The 14621-nt window shown below is 41.1% G+C and overlaps 1 protein-coding gene across 7 annotated transcripts; it reads left to right on the forward strand.

The window, feature by feature from the left end:
• Positions 1 to 656: 656 nt before the first annotated feature.
• Positions 657 to 13568, forward strand: LOC113133571 (plasma membrane calcium-transporting ATPase 1-like). 7 transcript variants are annotated; one of them, XM_026312473.1, is made up of 19 exons: positions 657 to 867; positions 2232 to 2429; positions 3087 to 3344; positions 3574 to 3699; positions 4203 to 4400; positions 5766 to 5903; positions 6284 to 6498; positions 6711 to 6953; positions 8084 to 8325; positions 8403 to 8640; positions 8749 to 8928; positions 9326 to 9413; positions 10079 to 10185; positions 10452 to 10643; positions 10766 to 10979; positions 11763 to 11974; positions 12057 to 12164; positions 12563 to 12751; positions 13200 to 13568. In XM_026312473.1, the coding sequence occupies exons 1-19, from the start codon at positions 672 to 674 to the stop codon at positions 13566 to 13568; spliced, it is 3711 nt and encodes a 1236-aa protein (XP_026168258.1). In that variant the 5' UTR covers positions 657 to 671. The 7 variants fall into 7 exon arrangements, with proteins under 7 accessions (XP_026168258.1, XP_026168252.1, XP_026168253.1 ...); XM_026312467.1 differs by having other exon boundaries at positions 672 to 867; positions 4203 to 4409; XM_026312468.1 differs by having other exon boundaries at positions 672 to 867; positions 4203 to 4406.
• Positions 13569 to 14621: the final 1053 nt, after the last annotated feature.

Consider the following 14621-nt stretch of genomic DNA (forward strand, 5'->3'; position numbering starts at 1 on the left):
TGTAGATAAAAAAATGAAAAAGTTGTTACTGAATCTTTACACATTTCTTAATAAATGTAATGCCTGAGAGTAAAACTGGTTAATTTCTTTAAACACAGCTTTACTGATTATTTTATGTGTCATTTTGCCAACATTTGTCATTTCAGGATACTGTATTTGTACACCCAATTGTCCAAGATTATTTTTACGTCCCATTTTATTTAACTACATTATTTTAATTTGTAATTTCATGTAGTGAAGGAGGACATGAGGATAGTTGGTGTGGGTGAGGAGGATACAGAGGATAGGGTTAAATGGAGGCAGATGATTCGCTGTGGCGACCCCTGAAGGGAGCAACCGAAAGGAAAAGAAGAAGATTTTAATTTGTAATTTCAATTTAATCTTTCTACATATTTTCTTCTATTTCAAGGATAAGTAGTTTTGGTCTTGGTGCCAAACCAAAACTTAGAAAATGAATAGCTTTATACTCCATGTCCACCAGGCTCTTTATGTGGTAATATTTAAATATTTCTGTCATGGAGTTATGTATTTGTTTTTACATGAGACCTCTGAAGTAACCTGTATTTCCCCTACAGTTACAGAGTCTCTGTAAGGCCAGATCTGCACCTCAGGCTGTGCACTGAGTCTGTGTTTTTCGGGAAGGCCTCTGCCAAGACCCAGAAAAAAGAGACATGGCCAACAACTCTTTTCATGGGTCAAAACATGGCCAACTTAGTGAGGCCACCCACGAGGGGGAGTTCAGCTGCTCAATACAGGAGCTGCGCTTACTAATGGAGCTGAGAGGACCAGAGGCCTTGGCCAAGATTCAGGAGTGTTACAGGGACACTAATGGACTGTGTACAAGACTGAGGACATCACCTGTCAAAGGTAAATATGTTCAGAAACTCTGCTTCTTTGTTGTCTTTGTTTCTGCATAGGATTATCAGCTGGAGCATCACGGTGACAGAAATGGGATTCTAAACCTGACATTTAGTTCAATCACAGGCAGTAAGATGCTCCACTCTTTAGCTTTTTTAGTCAGAGCCAGTGGGATATAGGAGATGTGATGGTTTGGGCCCCCTCACTAGTGACTCATAGATCCTTCTCCCTGGAGTGGGGACCATTAAATCCATAGAGGACATATTAGGTTTCAGTCAGATCACACCAATCCATATTCACTATATGCTTAATGTTCAGAGATTACTGTTTAAACAGATATATTATTAATTCTTTAAAAAATAACTGTGCTTCTAAATGTTTTCATTCACAGACACCAATACCGCAAAAAAGAAGTGCAACAACAACAGCCATATAATCATTTTACTCATTGGTTCCCCCGGTGCATCTAATTACTTGCTTTTTTTTCCCAATATCCTAGTTTGAGTTTATTTTCTTACTTTTTAGGAAAGAGCTATTTTGACACCTTTTCAGATCCTTAGTTTGCATACTTGTCCTTTATTATTATCAGCATAGTTGCACTTTCTAATTTTTTAATTGTCTGTTTTTGGGGGGATTTCCTTCCTGCAATACGCCCACTGGTTGTACTTCATTTCTTTAAATGTAGACCTGCAGAGATGTAACTTATCATAGTTAATCTTATTCATGCTGGATTATTTAGGTAGAGTTCTGCTATGACTTGTCTCATATGTTTGCCCCTTGACATTTTGCTCCTCATCATTAATTCATTCAGTCTCTTTATCTTGCATACACACAGTAAACTCCTGTAGCATTTTAAATCCAAAAGTAGAGGTACTCTGTCACATTTCACATTCATGTATATGATATTATTGAATTATTATTATTGATGCATTAGTGTTCCTCACTTTAATGTTGCAGCTGCTAAAGATGCAGATAATGTGAACTACAGTACCTTATATGTTTAATATCATTTGATTTACTTTACATACTGCTGGGTAGCTTGTGAGTTTTGTTTTGAGGATCAATAAAATTTTAACTTTTATGATTATACTGTATTTGCTCAAATCATGAGCAGTGCGCTTTGGAAACATTTCAGTCTCCCATAGACTTTAAAGATGAACACATACAATATGAGTTTGTAAAGATGAAGACACCGCAGGGTCTGGGTTTTTAAAAAGTTCAATATAATCAGATTATTTGACTCAAATTCATTTGGTATCACTCATGACTAGGTTAGAATCTCAACATCAAGAGATATTATGTTAAATATATAGTCATTTTAATGTTTTAAGCCAACAAGTAGAGTGATGTTGTCTTTATGTCTCCTGCTGCAGGTTTAGATGGAAACCTGGAAGACATCAACAAAAGGAAAGAGCAATTTGGAAAGAATATCATCCCTCCTAAAAGGCCAAAAACCTTTCTGGAGTTAGTGTGGGAAGCACTGCAGGATGTCACACTCATCATCCTAGAAGTAGCTGCCATCATTTCCCTAGGCCTGTCTTTCTACCATCCACCAGAAGCTAAGAGACAGAGTGAGTTAATTTGTTTTTAACAGCCATCCTGTTTGTTCTAATGAAGCCTTTACACTTAACATAGAGTGGGAGGCCTTATCACCTCCATATTTATTTGCAGTATATATTTATCACCCCCACACCGCTGCAGAGTTTGCTCTTTGATCGTTGAACATGTGGAAAAGCATATAGGTATCTGGTTTATTTGTGACCCTGCGCTTCAACAAGCCGCTATTTCCCAGCTTTCAGTATGAACGTAATGCACTTTTCTTTTAAGAAGTCTGTTCTAAAAAAATATGTGAAGAGCCTTGCTGGCTTTGATATTGCATGTTTGCTTCAATACTTTGTTGTGATTTTAGTAACCTGTAGGTTTTAGAACAGATTAAAACAGATTTTTAATGTCAAGGTATTAGCTTTTTTGTTGTTAAAGAAAAACAGGGAGCCCAGCTTACCTCTGATCCAGATAAAGTCACGTGGTCGAAGTCATCACTGTCTAAATTAAACACCATTAAAATCAGTGGAGGTTTTTGCAACAAGAGGAGCAGTGTGGCAGGTCCCTTCAAAAATAGAAAGATCTGATCCTTCTGTACACAAGGGTCAGAGGTCAATTCCTGTGGGAACATTAACCAGCACTGGCACACAATCAAAAAACTATAACTCCGATCTGTGCTGCTTCAGACTGTGGCAGAGTGGTTGCTGGAGTGGAAGATGAGAGTGAAGCAGATGCCGGATGGATTGAAGGTGCTGCCATCTTGCTCTCTGTGGTATGTGTGGTCCTGGTGACAGCCTTCAATGACTGGAGCAAAGAGAAGCAGTTCCGCAGCCTCCAGAGCCGCATCGAGCAGGAACAGAAGTTCTCGGTGGTCCGAGGAGGGCAGGTGATCCAGATAAATGTGTCAGAGATCGTTGTTGGAGACATCGCACAAGTCAAATACGGTGAGGGAATAAAAAGCATTCACTGACCTATGACAAAGCTTGCCAATTATACCTTTTGTTTAAGGGAAAATGCATGCTTATTTCTCAATGTACAATATCAGTGGGCGTATGATTATGATGTTAGCACCAAAGGTCTGGTCTTAGAATGGTGTCGCAGAAATCAGGTAACAGTAATCAAAGATTAGGGTGACCTGTTACTACAGTGTATCTGTGTGTGTTGTTCTCCCAGGGGACCTCCTCCCTGCTGATGGTATCCTGATCCAAGGAAATGACCTAAAGATTGATGAGAGCTCTCTGACCGGAGAGTCAGATCATGTCAAGAAGACTGTCGACAAAGACCCCATGATGCTGTCAGGTGCTTCACTCTGCTCTATTTACATTACAGTCAAGGTCAAAGTGACATGAGCTTTTACTGTCGGCTCTTCACAGCCACTTTCTGCTGCTGATTCTCCATTGTTAAATATATCGTCTCTCCAGTTTTCACATTTACACACTGAAAACTAATCCTCTTCTTGTATTGAAATAACAACTTCAAACCACCTAGAAACTTTAAAAAATGGAAAATATTTTTATGTTGGAATATTAAAAACAACCACTACCAAAAGACAATTTTGTGGTGAGTATTTTAGAAAAGTCGACCACTACTGGGAGTCATTCATTTGTTGAGGACAGTATACAACACGTGTATAAGTTGACTGAATGAACTGGGTGTTTTTTATGAGGATCATCATGAGGACCGTCGGGTTTCTCACTGACTCCCACTGCTGTCACATGTGTGATACCACACAGGCAAACGCAACTGTTGTGTGTACGTGTGTGTATAGGCATAAATGACTAAATCATTCTGTTTTCTCTCAGGTACCCATGTGATGGAGGGTTCTGGCAAGATGGTGGTCACTGCTGTAGGTGTGAACTCTCAGACTGGTATCATCTTCACACTGCTTGGTGCTGGTGAGGAGGCTGATGCTGAAGAGAAGACTGAGAAAGAGAAAAAGAAAGAGAAAGACAAGGCAGAACTTGAGCTGAAAAAGAAGAAGAAGAAGAAGGACAAGAATAGTAAGTGCAGCATATAAACAAACCTGTTTCAGTTTAGCTGTTTCAGTAGACCTGTACTTCTGACTATTAAGCTGACTTTGTAGATGTCTAGCTCACCCAAGATGCCTCAGCTATGTTTGGAAAACCTCTCCCCACACCTTAGGTGTTATTATCTGATTATTTCTATAACTCTCCAAAACCAACAATCTGACATTCTTACCCATATGAGGGCATGACTAGACACTGGGTGATAAGAGTCAAGCATTTAACTTTCTGTAGCTCTCCTTTTCTATTTGTTACAGAACTATATATATTTTATATATGTTCATGAAATCATTGGTCACTCTCAGATCCTGAATCAGTCAAATTTCTGGTTCCCCTGGGTCGGCTCATGTTTCCTGCTTCTCTGTGGTCCCACATGGTGCAGTGTGTTTCCCTGTGGTCTGAGCAGCAATAGCAGGTGCTCCTGACTCCGTTGATTGTGATTAGGACCAAGCAGATTATCGCCTTAAGCTCGGCAGCTGCTTTCTTCTCTTGCCTGCTGCTGCACCCTGCCTGTCCACAAATAACCCATTTACTGAGCTCTGAGCTACCATGGTGATCCAGAGGAAACGGAGATGATCCAATCTGGTTAATTTTTTTTACACCAGTCTACTCACATGCCAACACAGCACATTAAACCTAGATTGGGATTAGAAAAACCAAATGTTCATGAAGGAAATTGTAATATTATGTAGTGTCTTATAGGACATTCTGTTTTTCATCATTTTTAGGCTGCCATAATCACTCACATAATCAACAGTGCTCTTGAATGTTGCTTATATTACAAACATAATACTGTAATAGGGACCCTGCCTGTTAGATGACCTGCTCCTGTTTTGCTGCTAAGGCAGTCTTTGTTTACCTGCTGTTGTAACAAATTCAGTACAATGTAACATAATATGTTTTCAATATAAACAATTCAGTTTCATTTCATTAAAAAAATAATCAGAGATAGAAGAAAAAACAAAAAATAATAGAGCTTCTGCTGTTATGTTTGTTATGTTAGGTTTCTGTCGATTACATTCAGCGCTCTGTGCAGATGATTTGCAGTAACAAGCTTCCATTGGGTCAAATACAATCATGCACCCCTTTTTTACAGGTTTTCGAGGGGAAACATCTACAGGAAGTGCTGATTAACAGCAGCTAAGAGGGAATAAAAACAGCAAAGGAGAAGCATTTTTTTTAAAAATCTGGCTTCTATTAAAAACTCATTTATTATTTGAGTACTGCTCTCTGTGTGAGAATGTGTGGCAAATCTATATAAATACAACTGACTTGACATGGCTGAATTAGCAGCAGCAATTTTGATGATGAATGTTTTCTTGACTTCCTCATCCTCTGTAGACAAAAGCGAGGATGAAGCTAAAGTTGAGATGCAGCAACTCAAGGAGCAAGAATCGGAGAAGAAAAAACTACCAAAGAAGGAGAAGTCTGTCCTACAGGGGAAACTGACCAAATTGGCTGTGCAAATTGGCAAAGCAGGTACACAGATAGAAGTGTGTGTGATGTAGACATCATCTGAGGGTTGAGTGTCACACACCGTTGGGTGAGGTCCACCTTACTATGTTCTTTCCCAGCCTCAGAACAGACAACACCTGGACCTGACTAACCTAACCCTAACCCTTTGCTTATAGAGCAGATCCAGTAGAGTTCAGATAAAAAAGGCATTTGCTCAAAAATGTCAGTTTATTTTTTCAAGCTCTGCCAGACACTGGAAAACAATATGATTGTATGACTGACTAACATATGTTTCAAAGCTACACACAAATCTTGTGCAAAGACAACCATAGTTTTTGGTTGTAGCAGACTTTCTGTTTCTCACTTTCTGACTCTGTCTCTCCATCTTTCTGTCTCTGTCTCAGGTCTGTTCATGTCAGTTCTTACTGTCTTCATACTCATCATTCGCTTCCTGATTGATGTCTTCGGGATTCAGGGGGTTCGCTTCTCCAAAGAGTGTCTGGCCATCCATGTCCAGCTCTTGGTCAAGTTCTTCATCATTGGTGTGACAGTGCTGGTGGTGGCTGTGCCTGAAGGTCTTCCTCTGGCTGTAACCATCTCTCTAGCCTATTCAGTCAAGGTCAGTCAAGATATACAGTCTGTCTGTACTCTTTAGTGTTTTAGTACCACATGGGTGTACAGGTTTTACATTATTGTGTATTGATCAGTGACCTAATGCTAAAGTAGTAATGGCCCCATTTTAGCCTCTCCAGACAGTCATGGTTCAGTTCATTCTGTAAATCCAGAATAACACAGTCAGACTCGGATAATGCCGCTCTCTTCTTCTATCAGAAAATGATGAAGGATAACAACCTGGTCCGCCACCTAGACGCCTGTGAGACGATGGGCAACGCCACAGCCATCTGCTCTGACAAGACGGGTACGCTCACCATGAACCGCATGACGGTGGTGCAGACCTACATTGCAGAATGTTACTACAGAAAGGTGCCGGAGCCTCATCTGATCCCTGCCAAGATCCTGGACCTGCTTGTTGTGGGCATCGGGGTCAACTGCGCCTACACCACCAAGATTATGGTGAGCTGTAAAAATAGTTGTTCATTCAGGAAGTGAGTTAAGCATTTGGCTGAAAGAGCAGGTTGGTTTGAAATGATGCCATGGGAGCTCAGGATTCATCTGATCACTGCCTCTTTGAGCCATTGCACAGGTCAGAGCACAGAGGAGACTAACTCCTTCAGACAGGAAAGCAGTGCTCCACAAAATGCTCCACAAAATTTCAGAAGAGAATGAAGTTTCCAAAAGCCAAAATGGCCTCATCAAACCTCGTCTAAGTTAGTCTGAAACCCAAACACATCCGGTTTACTATTATAGAAAGGCCCCAATATTGAGAGGGTGGAACCTGAGAACATTATTTATGCTTGACACAGTTAAACAGTTGATGGATTGTCACAATAGTTACAGATTATTTTTGTCAGACTTTTCCTGTTTAATATAGGACAGAAAGCTGTGGCTGGGTATATGTACCTTGATACTATGCAGTACAATATGATTTGATACAATACTGATATGATAACGATATATAATACCATATATTGCAATAATTAACATCCATTACTCAAAATTTAAAAATAGTGGTGAAAATACAACTTGCTGTGTAGCACTGACATAATCTAATAATACACAGGCACATCACATTATATTCGTACTGAGTTGACAAACTTCAAATTATTGAAGATTCATTGCATAATTCTCATACACTATGATCATGATAATAAAGTTCATGTTAGTGTTCGTACATTCAAAGTCACTAAAACATGAAAAAAGTGCCTTAAGCTTCAGCTCATGCACAGAAGATTATAGCCAGGCTTTTGTTACAGAGCTGAAATGCAGAATTTGGTGCTCTGGAAAATGACAAAAAGGGTGTCCAGCATCCCTCATGGTGAACCCACGAGTTCAACTTTTTGAAACATGAACGTTTTGTTCATGTCATTACTCTTTAACTTTAAGGTCAAAATATAGCCAAAGATCTGCTTTTAAAGACAAAGGTGCTTCAACATTTCACTTGCTTCGCTTCTGGTGTGAAAAGACAAAGACACTCATTGTACAAAAAGGACTGGTCACATCTACCCAATGGCCCAGGAAGCTACAACAACCTCTTATGGGGAGTGTCAGAATGTTTTTGTCCCTTCTGTTGCTACTTCCTGCAGACTCCAGAGAAAGAGGGTGGGCTGCCTCGCCAAGTGGGAAACAAGACAGAATGTGCCTTACTGGGATTCACTCTGGACCTGCACCGAGACTACCAAACCATTAGGAATGAAATTCCAGAAGAGAAGCTGTACAAGGTCTACACTTTCAACTCTGTGAGGAAGTCCATGAGCACCGTGCTAAAGAACCCTGATGGCAGCTATCGAATCTTCAGCAAGGGGGCCGCTGAGATCCTTCTCAGGAAGTAGGTCTACTGCTGCTGCTGACACAGCTCTGTGCTCAGTCAGATAATTGTCACCTGAGTCTGTCCTGTGGTTTCAGGTGCTGTAAGATCATGGATAGCAAAGGAGAAACCAAAGACCTCAAACCTCTGGATCGAGACCACATTGTGAGGAAGGTGATTGAGCCAATGGCTTTGGAGGGCCTAAGGACCATCTGCCTCGCTTACAGAGACTTTCCCAGCACCAGTGGAGAGCCAGACTGGGACAATGAGTCCCACATCCTTAGTGGCCTCACCTGCATTGCTGTGGTTGGCATTGAAGACCCTGTACGACCCGAGGTACATCAGCCCTGTCTTTATTTGGGTCACATACTGCTTGTTTCATCTGTCCATAAATCTCAACGAGGATGATTCTTAAATTGTTTTTCCTGCTGCTGCTCTCATCAGGTACCAGAAGCCATTAGAAAGTGCCAGCGGGCTGGGATCACTGTCCGCATGGTGACAGGAGACAACATCAATACTGCACGGGCCATTGCCATCAAATGCGGTATCCTGCAACCTGGAGATGACTTCGTGTGTTTGGAGGGCAAAGAGTTCAATCGACGGATCCGCAATGAGCTGGGAGAGGTCAGACAGACACAGACTCTAGATTAAATGACCCCATTACATTTCCTCTAGCTCCACTCTCAGGCCAGCTTTACAGCTTTAGTTCTATTACTGGTAAGAATAATTATATTATTCCACGTGTATATAATGTGGTAAGACTGCAGTCTTCAGAGACGGTGTTTTTGGTTCAATCAAAGACTGATTTTTGTTCTTAGAGTAACATTTTAATAGTGTTTGGGGTGTGGGAAAATAAATCTATACAGAATCTGGAAAGATTTTTGGGCTGCAAACCTTTTCGATTTTCTGCCCCAGAGAAAAATGTATTGGTTTCAGTGCTTTAGGGATACACTAATCTGAAAAACTGATTTCAATTCATGTTTTTCAGCAAAAAACGTATGTCGTCTAATTTTTTCCGCAGATTGAGCAGGAGCGCCTTGACAAGATTTGGCCAAAGCTGAGAGTCCTGGCCAGATCGTCTCCAACAGACAAACACACTTTGGTCAAAGGTTAGATACATTTAACCAGAGAAGGTGGGAGATGTAGATTTATTTGTGCAGCCCAATTTATTCAGGCAAAGCAATTTCAAAGTGCATTAAACACATATAAAATAAGTAGAAAATGACATTTTAAAACATGACTTTAAAGCTAGAGCCACATTTGGGCTGTAATGGGGTTTTCACACAGAATGTGACAACGGCACTGCTGAGCTCTGTAACCCATTATTTCCAGTGGCTTGTGCCAACCAAACCAGTTTGCCGCTTCATCAAGCAAAGTGCACTTGCAGCATGCCACTCAGCAATTTGTCACACACCGCGCTCTGTTATGTAGCACAGAAATCAAAATGGAGGAACATCTGCTATTGAGTGTGTGTGAATTCCCTGAACTGCATGACACAGTTTGTGCTCATATAGAGCTCTGTGGAGGAAAGCCATGTCCTGGAAGCAACTGAAGTTGCCATGTCTGGTGTGTTTTAACACGGATAGCACTGGTAGATACATTTTCAGTCCTGACTGGGAGCCAGAGAAACAACCAAACCTAGCTGAACCAAGCGGCCAACTCAGTGCAACTGTTGTTGTGTGGCCCATGTGCTAAATCCAGTGGTGAGTGCAGCACATGTGGCATTCTGTTTGAAAGGGTGTCTCAGCTGTTTGTTTCTCTGTCATCCTCTCAGGCATCATCGACAGCACTGTTCTGGAGCAGAGTCAGGTTGTTGCTGTAACTGGCGATGGAACGAATGACGGCCCTGCCCTCAAGAAAGCAGATGTTGGCTTTGCCATGGTAATGAAAGTCACCGATATCATCAAACTGCTGCTTTCACAACTCAGATGGATTTTATAAACAGTCATCAACATTCATAAAACAGTAAAAATAGTTATAAGTAATTGAAGGATGAATCTAATCAATGAATTTGTTCATATTATGATAGGCTCAGAACCTGAAGAGTCCTGTGGTTGTGTTGTGGTCCAATGTTAGGCCCAGGGCCAAGTCTCATGTTAGCTGTAGTTAAACTGGCCTCTACACTGTGTTACTACATTGCATTGCAGGGCATTGCAGGGACAGATGTGGCGAAAGAAGCGTCCGACATCATATTGACAGATGACAACTTCAGCAGCATTGTGAAGGCCGTGATGTGGGGCAGAAATGTCTACGACAGCATCTCCAAGTTCCTTCAGTTCCAGCTAACTGTCAACGTGGTAGCTGTCATTGTTGCGTTCACTGGAGCCTGTATCACCCAGGTTAGAGACCCCCAACACTGACGTTGTCTTCATGAGGGACAAAATAACAGGAACATCAATTTGGTCCAACAGACAGTTCCTCTGCTGACAAACACTCACTGTAGATTTGTGTGTGTTTCCAGGACTCCCCGCTGAAAGCTGTGCAGATGTTGTGGGTCAACCTCATCATGGACACATTTGCGTCACTGGCTCTTGCCACCGAGCCACCGACTGAGGCCCTGCTGCTCAGGAGTCCGTACGGACGCAAGAAGCCACTCATCTCACGCACTATGATGAAGAACATCCTGGGACATGCCATATACCAATTAATTGTAATCTTCATCCTGCTCTTCATTGGTCAGTGAACACCCCACACCATCAGAATATTAACACTGATAAACGCACAACTGAAACACAGTATTATGTCAGTAAGTCACATGTTGTCTTATTTTTATATTTAGACCTCTAAGCATTTTGAGGCTGCAGCTGTCACCCTGTTTATTGCGTATGGTTATCATGGTAACAGATGTTGTTCTCATCTGTGTCTAATAGATGAGGAGCTACCGTATGTAATTCCACAGATGCAGGCAGGTCATTCAATAAGACTTTGCATTGCAACAGTAACTATTTCATTCAAATGATGATTAATCAAGACATCTATTCTTAGCCCTTTATTTTTGATTTATTATTTTTCTTCTTGTCTTCATTATAATCTCATCATGGTGTTTGTTGGAGAGCAAACAAACCATCGCTGCATGTGTAAAAAGTATCTATTCAATATTTCTGTCAGCACCCCTGGCACATTTACATATCTTTGCATTATTATTTCATGTATGTGCATGTACTGGTAATTATGGTTATCAGCCTTATATGTGCTGTCATTATTAAGTCTTAAGTTCTTGTTTTGTCTGTATTTCCATTTGTGCCTTCCTGATTGTTTTTGGAATATTATGAGTCAAATTCATTGTATGCGTTACCACACAATACAGTAAAGCTAATTCTGATTCTGATAATAATGGGATAATAATGAGTTTCCACCTTTTTAAATTCAGTTGTATGCGAAGGTTTTGTTGAAAGAAACAGGGGGGATTGAGCTGATTTCTGCACCTGCTCAGTAATCTGTGCCCATCCCGCCCACAGGTGAGAAGATCTTCGATATTGACAATGGCAGGGACACGCCCCTCCACGCCCCTCCCACTGAGCACTACACCATTGTGTTCAACACCTTTGTTCTCATGCAGATTTTCAATGAGCTCAATGCCCGTAAGATTCATGGGGAGAGGAATGTGTTTGAGGGTGTCCTTAGGAACCCCATTTTCTGCTCCATCGTCCTGGGAACATTGACCACACAGGTAACCTACAGGTCACACCTGGTCAGGTTCACAAAGGTAAGTGTTAAAAGAATCCCTGTATGATGTTGTCACTCTCCTTTAGATCATCATCGTGGAATTTGGAGGAAAACCTTTCAGTTGTGTCGGTTTGACTATTGACCACTGGCTCTGGTGTGTTTTCATGGGTCTTGGGACCCTCCTGTGGGGACAGGTGAGATATTTTTTAATAGTAAATCAACATTAGTTTGGAACTGGGGGCAGAAGGTGGAGGTATGACTTGTTTTGTAATGTAAATTTCTATGTTATTTGTACTGGAATTACTTTGAGTAATGTACTGTGCATATTTTTTCCACAACCCCTGTCATGGCTACAGCTACATGAAGTGAAACAAGACTTCTTCAGGAAACACAGAGGTTTCTAACTGAAATAAGATCTAATGTCATGGATATATGGAAAACATTTCATAAAAAATAAATAATGACCTGGGTCTCTTTGCCACTTGTCACCATTGTTACACAAAGAGCAGCATTGTCAGGTCACAGAGGTTTTGTGGAACAAGAAGTGCTGCCGTTGTCTCAGATTGCAATATCTTGTCTTGGTCCCACTCAGCTGGTGTCCAGTGTCCCCACCAGTTGGCTGACATTCCTGAAGACAGCGGGTCATGGCACCCAGCGGGAGGAAATCCCAGAGAAAGAGCTTGAGAAGCTGAACGACATGGATGCGATTGATCACGCTGAGATAGAGCTGAGGAAGGGCCAAGTGCTCTGGTGTCGTGGCCTCAATCGCATCCAGACGCAGGTTTGACTTCACCTTTACAAGGAAATTCCAAGTTCATGTCCCCAGACAAAAGCAAAGAAAGAAAGTAATCCCCACTGTTAGCTATTGTAGACAGCTGTAGAGAAACCTCTTACTAACCTGACAGCTGCCTGTGTATCTCAACATGGCAGTCTGTCTCTACCTGAGAGTGAGCATTGCTGCAGATATAGCATCTGGTCAATAACAAATTTGTTTGCATAATCACCTCCTCAGAAAATTAGTAACTACGTAGTGGAAAAATCCTGCTCTGATATGTTTCTTTAGATACTGTAGATGATCTGCCAGCTGTTAGTTAACTGGTTGTTTTTCCAGAATCATTTTCAGAATAAGACCCAGGTCTAGAAAAAATCCCATCTCTGGGATTTTCCTTTAACAAACTCAGTTCGTCCATTAAACCCTGAACTGTAACTGTCTCCTTGTTGTCTTGCAGATTCGTGTGGTGAATGCCTTCAGAGACAGCGTTTCTCCATTGGCAGGTCTGGAGACACCTGAGTCTCGCAGCTCCATACACAACTTCATGACCCATCCTGAGTTCCGCATCGAAGACTCAGAGCCTCAGATCCCACTGATCGATGAGAATGAAGGTGAAGATGACGCTCCCACCAAACGAAACTCCATTGTTCCCCCACCGCCACTGACCGGACTGTCCACCTTGCCGCCCAACCAGAGCAACAACGCCATGGATCGTATCATCCCATTGCATAAGGACTCCTCCAGGTCTAGTCTGATCCCACCCAACTCAGCAGGACTGCCGCCCTGTCCGGGCAGCCCCCTGCACAGCCTGGAGACCTCATTATGAAACCATCCCCAGACCCGACCACTTCCAGTTACGGTGGTCAGTTCAGTTCATTATGTTTTTTATGGCGAGAACTCGGGTTCTACTGAGAACAGAAGAATGAAAAAACATTTTTAAACTGACTCATCTGATTGGTTCTTGTCAGAAGTTCTGCTCCTGGTTTTCCAGGAAGCAGAGCTGATTTCATGTGTGTTTGTTGTGTTCAGAGCAGCAGCAACAGGTTCACACAGACTTTCCTTCCTGATGTTTTAATTCTTTACCCTAATGAACTCAGTTGTTTTAGAAGTCTTTGTGAGGTCATTGGTAAACAGTTTCTGGTCTGTAAATATTCATGTTGACGTTCAGACGTAGTCTTCACTCATTTAAATCTGCAGCAGATGAGATGATGTGAGCTGACGGTGACGAGGTTAGTTTTGTGTCAAGGTTGAACTTTATGAATCTGTGACTGAAATGTGGATGTTGTGTTTGTTGACAAAAGGTTTAAAGTAAATATCTAATGTTGGATTTTGTTCTAGTATTTTTGTAAAAAAAAAAAATGGTTTTAGGTTGTTGTTATTTTAAAGTTATTAAAACATAAAACACTATGTCCAGAGCAGGGTGTTTGTGACAAGAAAATGTGAGAACATTATGAAAAATAAAGAACATAAAAAATGAAATATTTGGGATTTTCAAAGAAAAATTATTAAAAATTATATTGTTAAAATAATTTTACTACAAAGTCATACAATATTAAGAGTAACATTTCATGAGAACTTCATAGTGTCTCCATAGTGTCATAGTTTTATGACAGTAAATTCATTTCATTTTGCAAAAGTTATATTTTAACAATATTGCCAAAAATTCCTAAGGAGAAAAGTAATATTTCCAGAATAAATCTGAGGAAACTGTGTTGCATGTGTTTTGTTGTTTTGCAGCATATATGTACAGTATATATTGAAAATGGGAAAACATGCACATGGAATCGCACACGTGTCCTGTACCTAAATATGGAGGCTGCTGTTTGACAGGCACAGGTGACATCAGCGTCTCCTGCTGGATGATCCTGGTTCCTGGTTC

Source organism: Mastacembelus armatus, chromosome 6, assembly GCF_900324485.2.
Source record: "Mastacembelus armatus chromosome 6, fMasArm1.2, whole genome shotgun sequence".
Lineage (NCBI taxonomy): Eukaryota > Metazoa > Chordata > Actinopteri > Synbranchiformes > Mastacembelidae > Mastacembelus > Mastacembelus armatus.